This window comes from Neovison vison, chromosome 3 (assembly GCF_020171115.1).
Source record: "Neovison vison isolate M4711 chromosome 3, ASM_NN_V1, whole genome shotgun sequence".
In the NCBI taxonomy this organism is placed as follows: domain Eukaryota; kingdom Metazoa; phylum Chordata; class Mammalia; order Carnivora; family Mustelidae; genus Neogale; species Neogale vison.
In genome coordinates this window covers 154,650,986-154,675,661 of record NC_058093.1, presented here as the reverse complement: position 1 = coordinate 154,675,661, position 24,676 = coordinate 154,650,986, and the positions used below count along the sequence as shown (strand labels likewise).

The following is a 24,676-nucleotide window of genomic DNA, read 5'->3' as shown; positions in this document are numbered from 1 at the left end:
CTTTTTGATGGGCAAGCTATTTCAGGCTCATTTGTCAATTTTCCACCCCCGAACTGGAATCTCTGAAAGAAGTCCTAATTCTTTTTTTTTTTTTTTAAGATTTTATTTATTTATTTGAGAGAGAGAGACAGTGAGAGGGGGAATACAAGCAGGGGGAGTAGGCGAGGGAGAAGCAGGCTTCCCGCGGAGCGGGGAGCATGATGTGGGGCTCTATCCCAGGACCCTGGGATCGTGACCTGTTGCCAAGGGCAGATGCTTAATGACTGTGCCCAAGGAGCCCTAATTCTTTTCAGGGTGAAATGGTAGAGAACTAAATCTGGTATTACTGAACTTAATTAGTGTTTGTCGATGTTGAAGTTGGAAAATTTTATCTCCTGAATTAATTTTCACATTATTAAATGTAAATGAATGTGACCATATTTTGATATGTTCATTTACTATTTGTGTATATGTTTCTGTGAATTGCTTTTTGATGTTCTTTCCCATTGCCATAAAATTCTGATATTTGTTTTATTTTGTTTTTTTGAGTTGTTATTTCTCTCATCAATATGTAGGGGGTCTTTGTACATTAATGAAATTAACCTTTTGCATGTTACATGTTACAAATAGTGTTTCCTGTGGCTTTTTTTTGAATTAGTATATATTTCTTTGCTATTCATGTATCTTAATTATGTTGAATTGATCAGCTTTTATTTTTATGGCCTGTGAATTTAATGTTTTAGAAAGTCCTTTTCTATTTAAAAAAAACATTTCTTTGTATGATTTTATGATTTCAGTCTTCTACCTTTAAATATTTGATTCATGTAAAATCACTTTTGTGACTGCTTGGGTGGCGCAATCAATTAAGCATCCAACTCTTGGTTTTGTCTCAGGTCATGATCTTGGGGTCCTGAGATAGAACCCTGCATCTTGCTCTATGCTTCTGCTGAGATTCTCCCTCCACCCCTCCCACTCATGTTCTCTCTCTCTCTCTCTCAAATAAATAAATAAATAAATAAATCTTGTGAAAGACACTCCCTGTCAAAGGAGTAATGTATTGGGAATCAACTTAAAAAAAAAAAAAAATCCGGGCGCCTGGGTGGCTCAGTGGGTTAAGCCGCTGCCTTCGGCTCAGGTCATGATCTCAGGGTCCTGGGATCGAGTCCCGCATCGGGCTCCCTGCTCAGCAGGGAGCCTGCTTCCTCCTCTCTCTCTCTGCCTGCCTCTCTGCCTATTTGTGATCTCTCTCTGTCAAATAAATAAATAAAATCTTAAAAAAAAATAATCCAACGAATGGCTAGTTATTTGTCTTAACACCATTAAATTCACCATTGTTTCCAAATATTTTGAAATGGTACCCTTATATGTTCAATTCATCAAGTACTGAAGTCTAAGAGAAACAGCATAGTCTATCAGATGGTGGTGGTTAGGCACGTAGGATGTCTAACTAGGTTATCTGGCTTCACCTCCTGACTCCTTTAATGTCTGTATTTTTAGGCAGGTTATTTAATCTCCTTATGCCTCAGTTTCCTCCGGTAAAATGATGTAAGAATAGTATTTACCTTATAGAGTAGTTTATGATGATAAATTACTGAAGACACATAGTTAACTTAATGAATGTTTAGTAAATATTAGCTATTATTATTTCTGTGCTATTCTGTTAGTTTTGAATACTATTATACTATAGAATGTTTTAATCCTAGATGGCGATGATCTTCCTTATTTACCTGCCTTTTATAATTTCCCTGGATATTCTGTTTTGTTAGATAAGTTTTATTATTTCCTCAAATAGAAAAGCTCATTGTTATTTTGTTAGGAAATCATATTGAAATATATATGTTAATTAAGGAGAAAATTGACACCTTTGTAATATTGAATTTTTCCATCCAGAAATAGGGTGTGTCAGAAAGGCTTCAACTCATGAATAAAACCTAGGTCTAATTTCCTTTAGAATAGCTTGGTTGCTTAGTAATATGAAGGTATTTTTGTTTAATGTTTTAACCATTAGATATTTATTATTGAAATACATGGAAGAACAAATTTAGACATAGTCTGACACAATAGATATAATTTGAGTAAAATACCATGTTACAGTAGATTGGAGATGATATTAAATCTGTATTGTTCCTTTTCCAGTGTGTCTGTTCCTTTTTACTTTACTCGGGAGGGTTTTACTTGCCACACAGATGAAAAATGGGCAACAGTTTATTACTCTTACTATATAGTTAGTAGTTAAATGTTCTTGAGAAGTTACCAGCTAGACCTCTTGGTTTTTCCTCTTGGCTTTTTTATAAGTGATTTACCTTCTGGAATAATCAGCCAGAGGTTCCCTCATAAAAGCACCTCTTTTCAGGACACTTGAGCATTTTAGATGACCTTAGGATATAGTTTCAGGACACCTTGACTAGCCGGTAAGTGTGAGACAGCCGGAATTTACACAGAAGTGCAGTGAAATGAGCTACCTAAAGCCAAACAAACTCTTGGGTTAACATTTGTGATGCAGTTTGACTTGACTTTTGGCAAGGTTTTGAAAAGTACATGAAGTCAGTAGTAATCAGCCTATGACTAGGAAGCACTTGGTAAACTAACTAGATAAGCGTCTTCCTGCGTTCTCTTTAAATTTGTTAAGAGGGTGATGGGGCCTGAGATTCAGCATTTTTAGTAAGCATCCTGAGTGGTTCTGCAGACCTGTAGATCACAGTTTGCAAAACACTGCATTAACCTTTTCTTAGTAGTGTATTTGTTGGACGTAGGCTTGCAGTGGTCAGTTTCTTTCATGACTTTATCCCATTGCTCGCTTTATTTCTATTTCTGTATGAATCCCAGTAAAAGACAAATTCCTTTACCTCCCACCCAAACCATGCTGGAAACATGCCTGGGAGATAAATCTGTAGTTTGTTCTGCTTTATGAAGTAATTAAATTTGTTCCACTTTATGAAGTAATTAAACCCCAGATATTTCCATGAATGTAGTAGTAACAATAAGTGGGACTTAAATTTCAATTCTCTCTTCTGACATTAAGTAAATTAAGACTTTGAATCTTAGAGAGTCATCTGTTTTCTCTTAACTGGACAGTAGGTTATCCCTCCATGTCTTGAACACCTGAGATGTCAGATGAACATGAAACATTTTGGAGAGTAGTACTAATTCTGTGACATTCCTTCACTTAGAGCAGGGTTTCTCAGATAGGAGTTGTTGACTTACTTCTTTCAGAATTCCTGCCTTATTTCTGTACTAAGTGTACTCTTACATACTTGGTTTTTTATTTGAACCAGCTCACTTCTTTTTTTAACTTTAATTTAGTTTGAAGCAAAAGCTTAATATCCCTAATACACATGGGAAGCAAATATTATTTGACATTGATAGGTAAGAATAAAATAAATACAATGAGAATGACTGTTATTAGGTTTTAGAAATTGAAGGAAGAAAACTGCAGTGAAATATAATTGATAGTAAATGTATTGATTTGTAAAATACATAAGCAATATCTGCAGAGAAAGTCTTTCTTTAATTAGAATGGTTCTTTTTGTGCCTAGTCAGATATTTAGCTCACTGTCGCTTAATTGAAGGTAAAGATAAGGTTTTTACACCAACATTTTCTTTGTTAATCAGTCCAACTCGTACGTGGTTGTACGTCATCAGTTAGCCAAATGATAACATCAGATTTTAATAGAGATTTCTGGATACTTTGAACGGTGTCGAAGGAATGCAGAAAAGCTTCATCACCTACTCCTCTTCCCTCTAGCCTGATGTTTATACTGACCTTCACTTCAGAAAAAAGCATAAGAAACTGGATGAAATTAAAATAACTCCTTTTTGGGGCACTGGGTGGCTCAGCGGGTTAAGTCTCTGTCTTCGGCTGAGGTAATGATCTCAGGGTCCTGGGATTGAGACCCGCATGGGACTCTACTTAGTAGGGAGCCTGCTTCCCCCTCTCTCTCTGCCTGCCTCTCTGACTACTTGTGATTTCTCTCTCTCTCTGTCAAATAAATAAAATCTTGAAAGAACTCCTTTTTCTCTGTGTATCCTGGGGCTTTTCCTTGAGGGTGCAAAGTGGGTTGCAGTGGCTACGAGCCCAGGAATCCCCTAACACGAAACAGGACTCTGTGTGCGGCTGCTGGTACTGGTGCTCTGTGCCGCTGGTCAGGATGTTCCCAGCACTGCGGCAGGGTGCACACATCTTCTCGGTATCCTGAGCAGGAAGCCTGTGCAAATTTTCTTCCACCAATTGTTAAAAATCACGTTATGGACCACCACAGTTTTTTTGTGACTTAGGGAAATAGTGCTTTAGACTATAGTTTCTTCAGATGTTTCTTGAACAATGATGTCACACCATTTGCTCCCCCACCTTTTTCCCTAAATAGTCCTGGTATGGACTTAGTAGCTTTTAAAAAAGTGGTCTTCAGAGTGTATAGTAGTTGTAGTATAGTACTGGGAACCTTGTTACTACCAGGTTTTCTATTTGCTAATGTCTCTTTGATATACTTTAGTCTGTGTGAAACAGTGCTTTTTGGACTATAGTATAATTAATAATTGAAAGACTGATCTCTTAAGATACAGCTAGAATAACTAATTGTCTTCATTTTGGAAGTTTAGCTTGTGAGATTTCTAAGTAGCTAAAGAATGGATTGATCAGTAGGTTGAATTGGCAAAGAACCACAGGCAAGCCGCAGATTTCTCCTGCAGGTGTTTTTCCAAATACGAGTTTGGAAGTCAGGGCAGCGGCTGCTGTTGTGGCTTGGCACCGGGAGTGGGAGCAGCAGCCACAGCTGTTGCTGGGCTTCTGCTGGAGTCTGAAGGAGATCCTCCTCTGCTGTTTCTTTTGTCTTGCCTGTTTGGCTTAATTTCCCAAGTGGACATGATGCTCTGAGTATCCTCTGGCTTGCCACCTGGAGGCTGTGTAACTCTGCAAAGATTCCATTAGTGTCAAAAGAAAGTAATATGTTCACTTGATTATTTGAGTCACTTGGCATCACCCCTACCCTCCACATCCCATATCCTTAAGTCTTCTCTCCAGATCCATCCCAAGGCACCTAAATCATTTAGTAAACTGACTTCCAGCCAAATGTACTTATTTTTGATTTAGTTACATTCAGTTAGTCACAGTATCCACTGGGGGACACAGAGGTAGAGAGAAGGAAGGCAGGCCTTCTGCTTCTCCAGCTACATTTAAGGATATTCATCTAAGAGTGGCATTACTGTTTCACTGTACCAAGTTTCCTGGATACTAAGTGGGTCTACTTGATGTTGAATCTGTCCCTGAGTTGAAAGATCTTTATAAAAGGCTTGCATATGGCTTTTTGTAATGTAACTTTTTTTGATCTTTCATATGATAAATAAATATTGAGAATTTTGATTCTTTACAACTAGTCAGCGCATTTTTTATTGAGCCTCCATTGGAAGCTTCTGCAGATACAGTTGCTGGATAGCACCTATTATTGCCAACCTTAGAGATCTTACAACAAGTACAGCTATACCTTAACCTTATTATGCTCGTGAGCTTATAGCAATCACTTCATCACTCCCATTCTAATTGTTCATGGCGTCATAGCTTATATACATTACACAATCAATGAAAATTCTCTTTATTACCTTTGGAAAATCTTAAAGAAATTTTCCATTAGAACATGATAGTAATGGTTTATAAACTTTATGTAAACCTTTTACAGTTATAACTTATAGATTACTATATCTACCATATACCTTATTTTAAAAATTATTAAATGGAAGAGTGTGCAAAATGGACTTACCTCCTCACCTGTGCATACCTGGAGTCTTATTCTTACAATTGCAGTCAACAGCTTGTTCTTTGATTTTGGGAGGATATGAATAGAATTTATACTGTTTGAAAGGTCTTGTTTAAAAGAAAAAACACTTAAAAAAAAAAAAAAGAACACAGTAACAGAAGAACGTCTGTAACCACCCCCCCAATTAAAAACACTCAGATACTAAACAGTAGCATATTTCAAAAGTTCATGTAAAGCTCCTTTACAAGTTTGCTCAACCTTTACTCTAGATCTTCTGGGTAGCTTTTTGAAGGAAATTTGACAATCAACAGTCATAGAATTTTTCACTTTAAAATAGAATCTCCATGTTCAGACTGAATTTTGACTCTATGTTAAATCTGTAATTTGTAGATATGGAAGCTTTTTCTCATGTGGATCTGTAATCGTATTTTGTTTAAGATGTACCTCCTGGGCAAGAGAAGACAGGAGAGAGATCAGCGTGTACTTAGTGAACAGAAAATAGTAGCTAACATTTTAACATTTAGCTAACATTTAATGCCGGCACTGTTCTAAGTTCTTTTTACTTCTACCCATCTGTTTAACTTTTCTAACAAGACGCAGGTATACTCTTTATAATCTTACTTTATAGATGAGAAAACTGAGGCACATAGGTTAGATAGTTTACCCAAGGTCGCGTAGGTAATAGATGATAGCTGGCACAACTGGGATTCAGATCTCAGCATTTTTACTTTACAGTCTACTAAGCTGAATTGTCATTTAAAGTAGAGAGTTATGAAATTACTTAAATTTTGGTTTCAGTCATTGTTAATGTGACATTCTTTCATTGGGTAGGAATTTAGTCTCTCATTTTTTCTAGGATCTCCACGGAAGTAATGGAGTGTGTGGTCCATCACTGAACTTTTTCTGTTTCTACTCTACCTTTAGAATTTCTGTAACAGTTCTATGTGGAGGAGCAAAGAATACCTTGTAAAAAAGTGTTACATGGATTTTAGTTACTTAATTAATTGCTTTACAACCCACTGGAGGCTTCAAGGTTGGCAAGAGAGATATGCATTTTTCTTTGTGGAATTCTCTCTGTTTGGGAACTGAAATGTCCTATAATGAACTGCATTAATTTACTTCTACCCTGAACATTCTCTTTTCACCTAGCATGTTTCGCCAAGGGATGCATGACTTGAAAGTCTGGCCTAATGTAGAAGCAGATGGATCAGAACCCACAAAAACTCCTGGCAGAACAAGCAGTACTCTTTCTGAAGATCAGATGAGCCGCCTTGCCAAGGTAAAAAAGAAACTATTGAAACAGGTGGAAAGCTCTGAGTGATGCCTGCTGTAATAGAAATTGACATTATGAATTGTCAGATCATTCTTTTGACTTAAATTTTTATTTTTTTCCAAGATTTTATTTCTCCATGAGAGAGAGAGAGAGAGAGAGAGAGAGAGCGAGCGACCATGAGGGGGGAGAAGGTCAGAGGGAGAAGCAGACTCCTCATGGAGCTGGGAGCCTGATGCGGGTCTCGATCCTGGAACTCTGGGATCGTGACCTGAGCTGAAGGCTTAACCATCTGAGCCACCCAGCCATCCTGAATTTAATTTTTTAATAATAATTTAATTGGAATGATAATTCACATACCGTAAAATTCACTCTTAGAAAGTGTACAGTTTGGTGGTTTTTTAGTAAATTCACTAAATGTTGAATTGTGTAGTCATGCCACTATTGAATTTTAGAACATTTTCATCAAAAATGTCACCGTATACTCTACCTATTAGTTGTCAGTCCCCTTTCCCTCTGCTCTCCGGCCGCTGGCCTGGCAACTATTAATCTACTTTCTGTCTCTGTGGATGTTCCTATTCTGGACATTTCATACAGATGGTATTATACAATATGTGGCCTTTTGTGTTTATAATTCTGCCAGATTTGAGAACATAGAGTTTTTGGTGATACTTTCAAGATGACTGCCTATTTTTGGTGACATAGTCTTAAAGATGCAAGTGTTACATGCTAGACATTCTTATGTTACTTGGAAGTAGCAATATATCACCAGCTTATGTTATTCTTCAATCTCAATTGTTCTCATACTTCCCTCACTTTTTTTTTTTTTTTAAGCAGACTGAATTGTTACCTTTTTATTTAAAAATTGTTTTATTGTAGTGTTTTCATTTAGGAGAAAAGAAAAACTAGATTTAATTCTGTGCTTAAATCACAACACTATAACTTATTTTGTGAATATTTGTTCATAAAGCACTATGTCAGATACTGTGTAAAGACCTTTTACGATTCTTTTAAGAGACTCTCTTTTAATTCTTGGTGTAAATTTCCTTTGCAATCTTATTTGTATGAATGGCTCTTTAATGCCTGGAGAAAGTTTTGATGCTAAGCATTTTATAGCTTGTTGCCTCAACCTATATATAGGAGAAATCTTAATTATAAAGAATAATTACTTGCATTAGCTTGGCTTTTTTTTTTTTCAACATAATTTTTTTATTGTCAAGTTCATTCTTCGTCTTTTCGTATTGCTCTTTTATGGAAAAATGATGCCATAGTTTCCTCATAAGCTTTCTAACCAAATTACTGTTGTCAACTTCCCCTTCATAATTACAGAAATAAAATTTGTTTTCAGTATAGTTACTCCTGAGATTTTGTTTACGTTCTTACATGGGATATAGGAAAGTTCTCAAGCTTTTCATGTGTTCATCAAGGTTCATTAGTGCACATTTGGTCATTAGTCATTAGTGCACATTTGCAGCTCTAGGAATGATGTCTATGCATATGCAGAGCTAAATGAGGTGTCAGGAAGAAGCTTTCTTAACATATTTGTCAATTGGTAGGAATCGTCTGCAGTCTCAGTTCTTTATATTGAAGAATATGGCAAGTTGGGTCCTAATTTTTTAAGAGATACTAACATATATATGTTGTTTGTATTTCTCAGAGTATGTTAACAGTTTTCAAATAAGTCTTTATTCATTAGTTTATAAACCTCTGAAATGGGAATAAAAATTAATGAGAATGAGCATCTTAACAGCTTTTTTGAAGCTATGTGCCTCATTCTTTTCTGTATAGCAGTTGGTCATGCTGTGTGAGGTTTCAAAACCTGTTCTAGCCCTGCTGCTGTAGAGGAAGAATGTGTTTTAAAAAATGATATTGGAAGTTTGGGTACTTGGAAGCACTTTTCAGTGGGAAGAGCACTGTAGTATGAGTCAGAGACTTGGCCATCTCACTGAATCGCAGAAAATAATTTCTGAGCCCGTAAAGTCAGAAGTTTAGAATGGATGATTTCTGGGGTCCTGTGTAGCTATTCATATTCAGTTATTTTCAAAGTACTGAAATGGTGGGTAGCAGGTGGCTTAGTTGGTTAGGCATCTGCCTCTCGATTTCTGGTCAGGTCTTGATCTTGGGGTCCTGGGATGGAGCCCTGTGTTGGGCTTCGCACTCACTGGGGAGTCTGCTTGAGGATTCTTTCTCTCCCTCTGTTCCTTCCCCTGCTCATGTGCACACCTTCTCTCTTTTTTCTCTCTCAAATAAATAAGTCTTGGGGCACCTGGGTGGCTCAGTGGGTTAAAGCCTCTGCCTTCGGCTCGGGTCATAATCCCGGCGTCCTGGGATCGAGCCCCGCGTTGGGCTCTCTGCTCGGCAGGGAGCCTGCTTCCTCCTCTCTCTCTGCCTGCCTCTCTGCCTACTTGTGATCTCTGTCAAATAAATGAATAAAATCTTTTAAAAAAATAAATCTTAAAAAAAAGGAAGGTACTGGAATAGCAGTTTTATATATCTACCAGGATTTTATAGTAATCACCTTAGTAGAGAATAAACATGTAATCATATATTTGCAGTTTTGAATGTGCTGTATTCATGTCATTCCTTTTTTTCTGCAATCTGTATGCTTAGAGTAAAGCATTACTCAGGACCTACCTAGTGTGAATGATGTGGCTCTGCTCTTAAATCTGATTTTGTTGTTGTTGTTGTTTGATTAGTACCTGCTTCTTTAGTTTAGGTTTTCAGACTAGCTTCCTGAGTCTGTTTCCCTTGCCTTATACCAGAGAAAGTATACTTTAATACTTGTTATGTCTGAACTTAAAATTATACTTCCATATTTGTTTTGTTCTTAAATTGTGCCATAGTAGCTCTCTTTTCCTCTCATTTTCCTTCCGCTCTCATTTTTCTGGTTCCACATTAAAAAGTTTGTTCAGTTAGATTGTGATTCTTTTCCTCAAAACACTTTGAAATTGTCTCTGGTACAATACATTTTTAAAAACCAGGAAAGAATGTGTGTGCTCTTATTTCCATTTTTATACAAAAGAAACAGATTTTTTTTCTTTTATTTATATCTATTTTATTTTAAAATATTATTTATTTATTTATCTGTCAGAGAGAGAGAGAGAGCACAGGCAGACAGAGTGGCAGGCAGAGGCAGAGGGAGAAGCAGGCTCACTGCTGAGCAAGGAGCCCAATGGGGGACTCGATCCCAGGATGCTGGGATCATGACCTGAGCCGAAGGCTACTGCTTAACCAACTGAGCTACCCAGGCGTCCCTATTTATTTATTTTTAAAAAGATTTTATTTATTTATTTGGCAGTGACACAGCGAGAGAGGGAACACAAGCAGTGGGAGTGTTAAGAGGGAAAAGCAGGCTTCCCTCTGAGCAGGGAGCCTGATGCAGGACTCTGGGATCATGGGATCATGACCTGAGCCAAAGGCAGACGCTTAAAGACTAAGCCACCCAGACGCCGCAAGGAACAGATTTTAGATTAACAATATTCTTATTTCTAACACTACCATTTTAGGGAAATAAATGAGAAGAGGCTGAAGTGGTTAGAACTGAATAGTTTATTTCTTGACTTTGATTTTCCAGCCAGTGAATTTACTATGATTGTTTCTAATTGTTGAGAAGGCAGTTGGACTCAGAGTAGAAAGGTATATATAAATCTTAATAATAGCAAAGCGTAGTTACCATGCACTGTACCCATGAGCCAAAATAAATAGCATAGTGACAGTTTTCAAACTGCTGTGTAAGAAAGTTTATTCAGTTACAGAAGTGCTTTAGTCTTGGCTGCCTGGGGATAATGGGACAAGAGGACTGTGAAATGAAGATGAACTATTTAAATGGCTTGTGGAAAGATGGCGTTAGATAATTATTAAGCAAAGAACTTCAAACTCAAGCTGGACTAACTGTTCTTATTCTGACTTATTGCTTGTTCAGCTATGAAGCTTGAATTATAACTGCAGTATGAATAACTGAAGTTTAAAAGCCTGATTTCTACGTTGAATATTTTTAAAAGTCAAATCCTTTCAGCAGGATTTTAGTGGAATTAACCTCTGTGATGATTTTACTTTATACCTAGTTTTCATTTGAGTAAAGGAATGTGAGAAAAGGAAACAAAATGGGGCAGTCTTCAGTTTGGTTCTCATTTTTTCTAAGTTAGATTTCTTAGACTAGTAGGGGATAGGAAGAAATGAGTGCATTAAAATAGACTCACGCCCCACCCAGTTCTTCCTCATTATCTTTTTTTTTAACCCAGCTCTAAATTTTCCTAATTAATATTTACAAGTATAGTATCTTTCTGTTTGAATTGATTTGTGACAATAATCAAAGGCCAGACCTCTGGAGCATTTACCCTCCTTTCATTGTCCATGACCCAGCCTTTTAATGATTGTGGGCCTTACTTGAGCAAATTTGCCCATTGTTCCCATCTGTTCCGTTTTTCAGCTTGTCATATTGTAAGAGTTTTATGACTAGGATGCATATCCACCTGGGGTTTTGGATGTGACTACCAAGCTTCAGTGTTTGATTTATATTTGAATCCATGTCTTTAGACATGAAAGGTTAGTGCAAAAGCATGCTTCTCCACTGTCTCCTTTTCATTTTAGCAGCTCTGCCTGATGCCTTTGGAATGTGCTTTAGTTTCTGTCAATTTGATTAAGAGGAGGCAAAGAGAAAGTAACGACTAGATGAAAAATGCTTTGTGGTCTGTGTGACACAGATAGGTTGGGGCAAGTTGAGTATGTAGGTGAGAACTGCGATAGTGAAGTTGTGGAAAGATGAGGTGAAGTTTCAGGCTGACCCTCATATTGTCTGCATGGGATCAATCTGGGTCTCTGGGTCCAGGGTCCAGACTTAAGGTTTATAGCAATAGAAACTGGGTGTTTTTAGTTCATTGAGGAATACTTAGTGTCTTGAGAATAGGCTTATGCCAATCGATTTGAAGGGTTATTTATAATCTAGAGCTGTACTGACCAAAATAATTGCCATAATTCGCATGTGGCAGTTTAAGTTAATTAGAATTAAATAAGGTTAAAAATTCAGTTGCTTTGTTACTGTAATCACATTTCAAATGCTCCTTTGCCACATGTGGCCAGCAGCTATTGGTCAGTACAGATATGGAGTATTTCCATTATTGCCATATGGTCTGTTGGACAGCACTGGTCTAGAATGCCAATTTACTAATTAGTAATGGGTTAGTAACCATATTATTATCTTTTTGGTAACTATATTACTTGTGTCTGCTACCCAGGATGTGTTTTTTTAAGGCACCTTGAAAATTAAATTAGTCTTCAGGAGATTGTTGATTTCTTAGTGAGCCATGAAGGAGCTAGCCTGAAGGAACTAGAAACTGCCGTGAGATATTTCAGTTTGGGGGAATCTTAAAAGGATCTTTTCTCTTGAATTTTTTTAGTTACAGGATTACTTGAATATGCTGTCTACACTCTATCTGTGGAATAAACACCGACATACTATCATGGTTACAAAATGATCCTTTAAAATTGAGATTAAGGTAACAGGAAATTTTCTCATGACATAACTTTGTGAAGTGGGATTGAGGCTATTTATTTTAAATTATTTTATAGTACTCTTTGGCCTGCTGAAACATTTGTCTTTGAAAGAAAATATTTTACATTGAATGGATTACATTGAACGGGTACTAGTCTAGAGGCATTAATTAGAGGGGGTTTTTATGTTAAATATATGCAAAAGTCCTCTTTTTAATGTTTTCATAAAAATATATTCAATATAAAGGACTTTATTCTAAGATTGTGTTCTTTTGGTGTTTTTGAGTATTAAAGTGTCTCGTTTGATAGTAGCACTTAAAAAAATGACTTTACTTGGCAAAATAAAATTCGGGAACATTCATAAGTAAAAATTTTAGTTGACATGCAATATTATATTGGTTTCAGGTGTGCAACATAGTGATTTGACATTTATATGCTTTATGAAATGCTCACCGTGATAAGTGTAGTCACCCAACACTATTTATTATCCCTCTTTGTCTCCACCACCATCACCTGCTCTATTGAAGGCATACTTCTGTATGTTGGAGACAAAAAAAAGGTATTACTAAGTCGATGCTGTTGTTACTATTAGTGCCATTATGAGAATTAATAATACTAATAATGATAATCACCTTGCATGTATAAAGTGTTTTAATACCTATAAAGCCTTTTAGTGTAAAATGGAGCAATGATTAAAATCATGAATTTGAATATGGATTTCCATTTAGATTTCAGTTGTCTCTTGTTGTGATCTTAGATTAGCTACTTAACTTTTTCTAAGTCATGAAATCTTCATTTGTACAATAGTAATAATAGTTAACATCTACTTTTTTGAGTTATTGTGAAGACTAAATATAAATGAGATAAACTATTTAAAGGATTTGATATTGCTAGACTTCACTGAGCACTAACAAATGTTAGCTGTTGTTATTACTTATGTGCTTTCATTTGATTTTATGAGTATAATGATTGGACTTGTAACATACATTGCTTTTAAACTCCTGAGGAAATGGAAGCTTAGAGAAGCTAAATGATTCATTTAAGGTATCATGCTTGGTAAGTTGAACCAGGACCTAAATTCAGGTCTTTAAATTCTTCATGTAAATGTTTTTCTGAAGATAAGTATCTGACTTTTTTTTTAAGATTTAAGGCTTGTGAAGGATTTGTTTGTATGGAGAATATGTTTTCTTATCAGGGAGATAAAAATTGAAAATAGGGGAAAAGGCAGAGGGAGCTTGAAACCACACGTATATACCTGGAGGTCCACATGTAGGGCATAATAAATGGTGCCTGGAAACTTAGTAAATAAGGATTTGCCCATGGCCAGTGAGTACCTTTGCAAACATGTGCTATGAATGAAGTTAGAAACAAATTTATTTTGGAACTCGAAAGAGTAAGTGAGGGGAGGAGCAGAGGGAAGGGGGTAAGCAGACTTCACTGAGCGCAGAGCCCCATGTAGAGCTTAATCCTGTGACCCCAAGATCGTGACCTGAGCCAAAATCAAGAGTCTGATTCTTAACTGACCGAGCCACCTGGGCATCCCGAGTTATAAACAATACTTGTGGCTTTAGTTGTCACCAGTGCATAGGTTAAAAGCAATAAATAACAGTCACTCTTAAGATTTCTTTCACCCACAGATGTCAAATGACTAAGATTTAGGAGGAAAAGAAATGTAACAGTGGAAGAGGGTATGTTATTCAAAGAAACAATACGGTAGGAACTTCATGGTACAACTGGATGTGAGAATCCTTTGCTAAAGATTGGAGGGGGAGGTGAACCACGAGAGACTGTGGACTCTGAAAAACAGTCTGAGGGGTTTGAAGTGGCGGGGGGTGGTGGGAGGTCGGGGTTCCAGGTGGTGGGTATTATAGAGGGCACGGATTGCATGGAGCACTGGTTGTGGTGAAAAAATAATGAATACTGGGGTGCCTGGGTGGCTCAGTGGGTTAGGCCTCTGCCTTCGGCTCAGGTCGTGATCCCAGGGTCCTGGGATGGAGCCCCGCATCGGGCTCTCTGCTCTGCAGGGAGCCTGCTTCCTCCTCTCTCTCTGCCTGCCTCTCTGCCTACTTGTGATCTCTGTCAGATAAATAAAGAAAAAATCTAAAAAAAAAAAAAAGAATACTGTTTTTCTGAAAATAAATAAATTGAAAAAAAAAGAGGAAAGCAGATGCTGATAAAATTGTGGGAATATTTTAGAGCTGTGGAGGGGAAGGTGTTGGTAGTTTCTTTGTGTGATCACAAAAAATGATGCAGCTAGAAAATTAGTGGCAATGAAGTCTCATTTGTTCAGCCCAGGCTTTTGTCAAATTGCTTGATCACAGGGTAATTTTTTAGAAGGTTAAGGAAACAAAGTATGGCTATTTTAGCACTAAATTATAGCCAGTATGAAGGAACCAGTTGGTGAAAGGGGGAAAATAGGAACTTTGGGAAAAAAAAACTAAGGATATCACATTATACATCGAGATTGCAGTTATAGCCAAGGAATGGAATAATGGATTGAATTTGGGGTTAGTCTTGAACTCTGAGAAAACAGTTTCAACAAGACTGGAGAATATTTATATTCTTTATATTTATATTTTAAGTATAAATTTTATTTTATTTTGGAAGCATTAAAATCATATGGAAGAAGGGGGTCTATGTGAGATAACCCAAATGAATTCGTTTTATCTTCCTCATCAGAGTATTCTTCAGCCCAAGGGAGTCAACTAAATAAGTTAAGCGGTAGTTGAACCTCAAGACTGGTGAGGAGAGATAGTGAGAAGGCACACACAGACTGTAGCCTCATTCAGTTTTCCAGTCCTTGCAAGTTAAATGCCTGGGTTTTAAAATTATGTGTACTGTTAAGTTTTTAAATTTTTAAAAAGATTTTATTTATTTATTTGACAAAGAGCGAGAGAGGGAACACAAGCAGGTGGAGTGGGAGAGGGAAAAGCAGCCTTTCTACTGACCAGGGAAAACTTGGCACTCCAAGTTTTAAATTTTTTTATAAATTCAATTAATTTTTATAAATTCAACACATAAAATAATGTAATAGACATCTATGTATTCATTGTTAAGATTGAACATTTAACATTTTGCTTGTTTCACATTATTTTAGAAAAGATTTAAGGGGCACCTGGATGGCTCAGTTGGTTAAGTGTCTGCCTTCAGCTCAGTCATGATCCCAGGGTCCTGGAGTCGAGCCCTGCATTGAGGGCAGGGTCCCTGCTCAGTGCGGAGTCTGCCTCTCCCTCCACCCCTCCCCACCTAGCTTGTGCTCTCTCTCAAATGAACAAATAAAATCTTAAAAAATTAAAAAAAATCATAGATATTTGTTAAAACTTCCCTCATTTTTTGTTTTGTAATTTACATTTTAAACTTAATTTTGTTCTTGAGATTTATCCACGTCAGTATATGCAGTGCTTTGCTTGAGTGCTTTCATTTAAACTACTGTATAGTATTCCATTGGATAAGTAGATTAGTTTATTTGTTCTCCCAACAATTTCAGTTTTTTGTATTACTTACAGGGCTGAAGTGAATGCTATTTCATATTCTACCTTATGCCCACCAAGTGATTTTTTTAGGGTAGAAATTTAGGAGTGAAATTGCAAAGATGACCATCTATACATTTTCTTTTCCAAATTTCAGGTAGTTTTGGTTACTATTGTATATGTCTTCTAAAGACTGTATTTTTAGATTGGGAAAGAGGGAATAGTAGGAATTTTGGAATAATACTGATTTCTTTTCATTAATCTGATATTGAGCAACACTTCTGAACCCATTGTTTCTAATAGTTTGTCTAATGGTTCAAATAATACTGATTTCTTTTCATTAATCTTACATTGAGCAGCAACATTTCTGAACTCATTGTTTGTAATAGTTTGTCTAATGGTTCTTTTGACTTTTCTATGTGATAATGACCTATAAATAATGTTTATTTCTTTCATTTGTGTTTTTCTTCTGTGACTGGTATATGAAACTCTGATATAGTGTTTAACAGAAACAGTAGTGGAGGCATTCTTGTTTTGTTCCTGACTTTAATGAAAATGCTTCTTACATTTAACCATGTGATAAGATGTTGGCTATTACTTCTTTATATATATATATATATATATATATATATATAATATATATATACACACATACATATATATACATGTATGTATATATATGTATGTGTATATATACATATACATATACATATACATATACATATACATATACATATATATGTATAAGAAGGTTAAGAAAGTCCTCTTTTATAGTACCAAAACTTTATATGATGCCTGAGTGTTGAAACTTACCAAAACAATTTTGGGATCCTTTTACCATATTTTGTTTCCAAAACAGTTAATGTAGTAGGCCTGAGGCTGCCATCTTTAGGAGGTCCTGCTTGCAGGGTTGGCTCTCAGCTGATGTTTGAGAACTTAGCTTTTGAAACATTCCCTAACTGGTATAGATGTTTGACTGTGTGTAGGCTGTCTGTACATTGTGATTGATGGTGAATACCTGCTTTCTTCCTGGGAACCTAGAACTTAGGTAGTTGAAAGCAGAGAACGCTTGTGTGACCAGCCCCTGATAAAAATCTCTAATCTCAGTCTCAAATGGACTTTCTTAGGCTGCATTTTTCTTTATAGAGAAAGAAGCTTATTCAAGTATGTTACTTTTTGGGCAAGGAGGGGAAGTTATAGGAAGCCTGCATATAGATTTTCCCCAGACACTGCCTTGTCTTTTTTTTCTTACTCAGCCTTCTAGCTGTATATTCTTACTGTGTTGATGTGATGAATCTTAACTGTGATTACAGCTGCCTCTGAGTCTTGTGAGTTTGCTGATTTTGGGAACCCCTGATACACTTAATAATGTAAAGGATTACACTAATAGGTAAACTGTGTTAAACTGTTCTTATGTTCTTGGAATCATGATATGTTTTGTTTAAATATTTAATTTATTTATTTGAGAGAGTGCCTATGAGCAGGGGTAGGAGTAGAGGGAGAGATGCGAGTGGAGCCTGATGCAGGGCTTGATCTCACAACTTGGAGATCTTGACCCAAGCCGAAATCAAGAGTCAGATGCTCAGTTGGCTGAATCACCCAGGAGCCCCGATGTGTTCTCTATGTATGTATGTATGTTAAAGATTTTATTTAGTTTTTTGTCAGAGAGAGAGCACACAAGCAGGGGGAGCGGCAGGCAGAGGGAGAAGCAGGCTCCCTACAGAGCAAGGAGCCCAGTGTGGGACTTGATCCCAGGACCCTGGGATTGTGACCTGAGCTGAAGGCAGAGGCTTAACCGACTGAGCCACCCAGGCATCCCGATATATATTTTTTTAATTGCTTGATTCAGTTTGCTAATTTTCTGCTGAAATTTTTGCATATATATTTATAAGTAAGAATTACCTATCGCTTTCCTTTCTTTGACTTTCTTTCTCAAATTTTAATAATTATGGTCATATTGATCTCAGCGGCTTTGTTGATCCAGATTGTAAAATCATTTGTTCCAGTTCTTTGTTATGACTATTGACTTTAGCTTTTCATTGGGTTGTAATTGTAGATAGGAAACTTACCTTTTGTGAGGCTTGCCTTTCTAAGTTGTTATACCTATTTTACTGTTACTCGTATGTTTTAGCTGTTTGTTGTATGAGGATTTTCACTTTATCTTAGTCTTTCACATTATTGAAATTGGAACTCAAACCCAGTGTTACTTGCTTATCTGCTCTTGATGTTAGATAATAGAGAACCTATATTGGAAAACTAAGATTGGCAAGTGTTTTGGTTTTTAGAAATATGATTAAAGAAATGAGTTTTTTATTATACGCTGGTTAAGCCACTGCCTTCGGCTCAGGTCATGATCTCAGGGTCCTGGGATCGAGTCCCACGTCGTGCTCTCTGCTCAGCAGGGAGCCTGCTTCCCTCTCTCTCTCTCTCTCTCTGCCTGCCTCTCCATCTACTTGTGATTTCTCTCTGTCAAATAAATAAAATCTTTAAAAAAAAAAACAAAACTCCAGATTATAGCTGTAATGGTGGCTCATTGCATAATCAGCTATTTCTCTATTTGTGGATATTATTCATTGGTAAAGTGATTAGTTGGACTCTGTTATAGGAATCATAAAAATGAAATTATTGTTATTATTATTATCATCATCACAATGAAAAACAAATAATAATGAGTATAGTAGAAGTGATGTCATGCTCTCAAAAAATGAGACACCCACTTACATTTTTTGTTTGCCATAATAATGCATTTTAGTGACAAGAAACCAGGAACAACAACAACAAAAAACTCCTGTTTTTAAAATATCTACATTTTGGGGAAGGAAAGCAGTGGTCAGAAGTGTTAATGGGGAGATTTGTTACTTTAAAAATGAAAGAACAGAATCCTGCTATAAAATTTGAGTTAGGCAGAAGCATCTCACTTTGGTTTATTCCTTCCTCAGATCTTTTGTAAATGACAGTAATAAACAGAATTATGATGACAGCTGCTGAAATTATTCAAGGCTATGAAACTTGTTCAGTGGCACCACTGACATCATCAAAAATTCCTCTTAGCTATAGGTTTTTATACAAATAATAGGTGTAACTTTTATAAACATAGCTTATTTGATTTGATTCTCTGTTGCAATTCTTTTTTGTCATAAAAGAAGGATTTGGGAATCTCTTATACATTTATTCCTAATGATACATGGTAGAATCTTCTTTATCAATCACTTTGGTTTGCTTACTGTTGTCTAATACTGTCAAAGCTTTTAGATTTGTCTTGAAAGCATTGGTAGCAAATAGACTAAATTAGTTTTTGTCAGTGTTAAGATTGAGCCCTAAAAGAATATTGATTGATGTTCTATAAATCTGTTGTCTGTCTTTACAGCTATAGTTTCTGCCAGAAAAATAGGAAGTAACATGCTTTTAAGACTAGATTAATCTCTGAGAAGTTTAACTGAATGAAACTTTTATGATACAAAAGCCACTCTTCCTGAGTAAGATTTACATGTAAAGTTTCAAAGTAAAATTGAAGATTTGTAGCTAAGACTTCATTAATCAGGAGGATAGACACTCCTGTGCTTCCTAAAAATTAAAAACATATGCGTATGTAACAAAGACTCTAACACACACACACACACACAGCTCCTTTTTTATTCTTAGTAGTTTAAGTGAGTTCTTAAATACAACTATATTTGGTCTTGAATTATAAATTACTGTATAGCTTGTATTTAATTTGATACAAATAAGACTCATTGTCTTACATTTATTGAAGAATTATACATTTTAACAATAGAAATTTATGAGCCATAGTGCATCATGTGAATGCATTAGCTGACCTATAATGGTATTCTGTTCAATGAATATTTATTAATTTAGCTCAGTTCCAGTCTAGGCTCAGGGAAGTGTTATTTGAAAGAGTTATGTTTTGGCCTTTAACTTGAGGGAATTTAGAGGAAGAAGATAATGAAATAGTTGAATTAAACAGCACTTATATAGTCATGCTGGAGAAAAAATAGTCTTGTGTGTGGTAGTAGCAAGTACTTTTATTGGTCAATATTCTCACATATGTTTCAAGAGAGAAATTTTGGACTTTCACATAGGCTTTGTGAATCTGAAAGTTCTCTTTCTGGTGACAGGTGGACTTGTTTTTTTTCATTTAATATTCCAGCAGCTGGAAAAAAAAAATACAACTTTGCCATTTTCCCCCCCTTTGTTTCCCTAAGAGAGTATATATATATATATCTGGCCCAAGCATCATGTATTCTATATCTACTTTTTTGGAAGGAAAATCCATTTATTTTTTAACTCTTCTCTTAAGGTTTCTTGACATGAGTAAGGTTTGATACATAAAGCCTATAAATCCCTCTAAATAAGAGTTTTTAGTAACCATGTATTAAAAAATGGTAGTTTTAAATTTATACAGTTTTTTAGTTGGACTTAGTTGAAAGGCTTTTGGAAGAAACAATTTGAGAGAGAAAATTATATTGATGCCTGGTTTCCATTTTAGTAGCTCAAATTAATCAGATAGGTCTTTTTTGAGTTTTTATTATGAGGTGAAATAATAAATATAGCATCTTTTTTTTTCTAAATTTTTATTTTTATTTACATATAATGTATTATTAGCCCCAGGGGTACAGGTCTGTGAATCATCAGGCTTATACATTTCACAGCACTCAACAGCACATACCCTCCCCAATGTCCATAACCCAAAAACCCTCTCCCTCCCCCCTCCCCCCGGCAACCCTCAATTTGTTTTGTGAGTTACGAGTCTCTTATGGTTTGTCTCCCTCTTGATCCCATCTTGTTTCATTTTTTTTCCTTCCCTACCCCCAACGACCCCCCTCCCTGCTTCTCAAATTCCTTATATCAGAGAGATCATATGATAATTTTCTTTCTCTGATTGACTTATTTTGCTCAGCGCAATAACCTCTAGTTCCATCCATGTTGTTGCAAATGGCAAGATTTCATTTCTTTTGATGGCTGCATAGTATTCCATTATATATATATATACCACATCTTCTTTATCCATTCATCTGTTGATGGACATCTAGGTTCCTTCCATAGTTTGGCTATTGTAGACATTGTTGCTATAAACATTTGGGTGCATGTGCCCCTTTGGATCGCTGCATTTGTATCTTTAGGGTAAATATCCAGTAGTGCGATTGCTGGGTCCTAGGGTAGCTCTATTTTCAACTTTTTGAGGAACTTCATGCTGTTTTCCAGAGTGGCTGCACCAGCTTGCATTCCCACCAACAGTGTAGAAAGGTTCCCCTTTCTCCGCATACTCACCAGCATCTGTCATTTCCTGACTTGTTAATTTTAGCCATTCTGATTGGTATCTCATTGTGGTTTTGATTTGTATTTCCCTGATGCCGAATGATGTGGAGCACTTTTTCATGTGTCTGTTGGCCATCTAGATGTCTTCTTTGTAGAAATGTCTGTTCATGTCCTCTGCCCGTTTTTTGATCGGATTATTTCTACTTTGGGTGTTGAGTTTGATAAGTTCTTTATATATTCGGGATACTATCCCTTTATCTGATGCATCATTTGCAAATACCTTCTCCCATTCTGTCACTTGTCTTTTGTTTTTGTTGGCTCTTTCCTTTGCTGTGCAAAAGCTTTTTATCTTGATGAAGTCCCAATAGTTCATTTTGCCCTTGCTTGCCTTACCTTTGGCGATGTTTTTAGGAAGAAATTGCTGTGGCTGAGGTCGAAGATGTTGCTGCCTGTGTTCTTCTCCAGGATTTTGATGGATTCCTTTCTCACATTGAGGTCTTTCATCCATTTTGAGTCTATTTTTGTGTGCAGTGTAAGGAAATGGTCCAGTTTCATTTTTCTGCATGTGCCTGTCCAATTTTCCCAACACCTTTGGTTGAAGAGACTGTCTTTTTTCCATTGGATATTCTTTCCTGCTTTGTCAACCATAGAGTTGAGGGTCTAATTCTGGGCTCTCTGTTCTGTTCCACTGGTGTATGTGTCTGGTTTTTGTGCCAGTACCATACTGTCTTGATGATGACAGCTTTGTAATAGAGCCTGAAGTCTGGAATTGCGATGCCACCAACTTTGGCTTTCTTTTCTTTGTTTTTTTTTTTTTTTTTTTAAGAGATTTTATTTATTTATTTGACAGACTGAGATCACAAGTAGGCAGAGAGGCAGGCAGAGAGAGAGGAGGAAGCAGGTTCTCTGCTGAGCAGAGAGCTCGATGCGGGGCTCAATCTCAGGATTCTGGGATCCTGACCTGAGCTGAAGGCAGAGGCTTTAACCCACTGAGCCACCCAGGTGCCCCCAACATTGGCTTTTTTTTTCAACATTCCTCTGGCTATTCGAGGTCTTTTCTGGTTTAGTATAAATTTTAGGATTATTTGTTCCATTTCTTTGAAAAAAATTGATCTGATTTTGATAGGGATTGCATTAAACATGTATATTGCTTTAGGTAGCATAGACATTTTCACAATATTTGTTCTTCCAGTCCATGAGCATGGAACAGTTTTCCATTTCTTTGTGTCCTCCTCAGTTTCTTTCATGAGTATTTTATAGCTTTGAGTACAGATTCTTTGCTTCTTCAGTTAGGTTTATTCCTAGGTATCCTATAGTTTTGGGTGTAATTATAAATGGGATACTTAATTTCTCTTTCTTATCTCTTGTTATTAGTGTATAGAAATGCAACTGATTTATGTGCATTGATTTTATATCTTGACACTTTACTGAATTCCTGTACAAGTTCTACTAGATTTGGAGGGGAGTCTTTTGGGTTTTCCACATAAATTATCATATCGTCTACAAAGAGTGATAGTTTGACTTCTTCTGTGCCTATTTGGATGCCTTTAATTTCTTTTTGCTGTCTGATTGCTGAGGCTAGGACTTCTAGTACTATTTTGAATAGCAGTGGTGATAATGGACATCCCTGCCATGTTCCTTATCTTAGTGGAAAAGCTCTCAGTTTTTCTCCATTGAGAATGATATTTGCTGTGGGTTTTTCATAGATGGCTTTGATGCTATTGAGGTATGTACCCTTTATCCTTACACTTTGAAGAGTTTTGATCAGGAAAGGATGCTGTACTTTGTCAAATGCTTTTTCAGCATCTATTGAGAGTATCATAAGGTTCTTGTTCTTTCTTTTATTAATGTATTGTATCACATTGATTTATTTGTGGATGTCAAATCAATCTTGCAGCCCTGGAATAATCCCTTTGGTCAGGGTGAATAATCCTTTTAATGGACTGTTGAATCCTATTGGCTAGTATTTTGGTGAGAATTTTTGCATCTGCGTTCATTAGGGGTATTGGTCTGTAATTCTCTTTTTTGATGGTGTCTTTTTCTGGTTTTGGGATCAGGGTCATGTTGGCCTTATAAAATGAGTTTGGAAGTGTTCCTTCTATTTCTATTTTTGGAACAGTTTCAGGAGAATGGGAATTAATTCTTCTTTAAATGCTTAGTAGAATTCCCCTGGAAAGCTGTCTGGCCCTGGGCTCTTCTTTGTTGGGAGATTTTTGATGACTGGTTATGGGTCTGTTCAGGATTTCTATTTCTTCGTAGTTCAGTTTTGGTAGTTTATACATCTCTAGGAATGCATCTGTTTCTTCCAGATTGTCAAATTTGCTGGCATGTAGTTGCTCATAATATGTTCTTATAATTCTTTGTATTTTGGTTGGTTGTGTTCCCTCCTCTTTCATTCATGGATTTATTTATATGGGTCTTTTCTATTTTCTTTTTGATAAGTCTGGCCAGGGGTTTATCGATCTTATTAATTCTTTCAAAGAACCAGCTCCTACTTTTGTTGATTTGTTCTACTGTTTTTTGTTTCTATTTCATTGATTTCTGCTCTGCTATTTCTTATTTCTCTTCTCCTGCTGGGTTTAGGCTTTCTTTGCTGTTCTTTCTCCTGCTCCTTTAGGTATAGGGTTAGGTTCTGTGCTTGAGACCTTTCTTGTTTCTTGAGAAAGGCTTGTATTGCTATATACTTTCCTCTCAGAACTGCATTTGCTGTGCCACAAAGATTTTGAACCATTGTGTTTTCATTATCATTTGTTCACATGATTTTTTTCAATTTTTCTTTAATTTCCTGGTTGACCCATTCATTCTTTAATAGGATGCTCTTTAGCCTCCATGTATTTGGGTTCTTTCCAACTTTCCTCTTGTGATTGAGTTCTAGCTTCAGAGCATTGTGGTCTGAAAATATGCAGGTAATGATCCCAATCTTTTGATACTGGTTGAGACCTGATTTGTGACCCAGGATGTGATCTCTCCTGTAGAATGTTCCATGTGCACTAGAGAATGTGTATTCTGTTGCTTTGGGATGGATGTTCTGAATATTTCTTTGATGTCTGTTTAGTCCAGTGTGTTATTTAAGGTCTTTATTTCCTTGTTATCTTTTGCTTGGATTTTCTGTGTATTTCAGTAAGGGGGGGGTGTGTTAAAGTCTCCTACTATTATTGTATTATTGACTGTGTGTTTCTTTGATCTTGTTATTAATTGGTTTATATAGTTGCCTGCTCCCATGTTGCATAGATATTTAAAACTGTTAGATCTTCTTGTTGGACCGACCCTTTAAGTATGATATAGTGTCCTTCCTTATCTCTTATTATAGTCTTTGGCTTAAAATCTATTTTATCTGATATGAGGATTGTCACCCCAGCTTTCTTTTGATGTCCATTAGCATGGTAAATTGTTTTCCACTCCCTCACTTCAAATCTGGAGGTGTCTTTGGGACTAAAATGAGTTCCTTGTAGATAGCATAT

The 24,676-nt window shown here is 36.4% G+C and overlaps 1 protein-coding gene across 1 annotated transcript in view; it reads left to right on the top strand.

Moving 5' to 3' along the window:
• PIK3C3 (phosphatidylinositol 3-kinase catalytic subunit type 3) overlaps positions 1–24,676 on the top strand; it is a 143,412-nt gene that overhangs the window by 6,510 nt on the left and 112,226 nt on the right. The window contains exon 4 of the mRNA XM_044243073.1: positions 6,876–7,005. Within this exon, the coding sequence (XP_044099008.1) occupies positions 6,876–7,005 (130 nt within the window). The remainder of the gene's footprint in view (positions 1–6,875; positions 7,006–24,676) is intronic.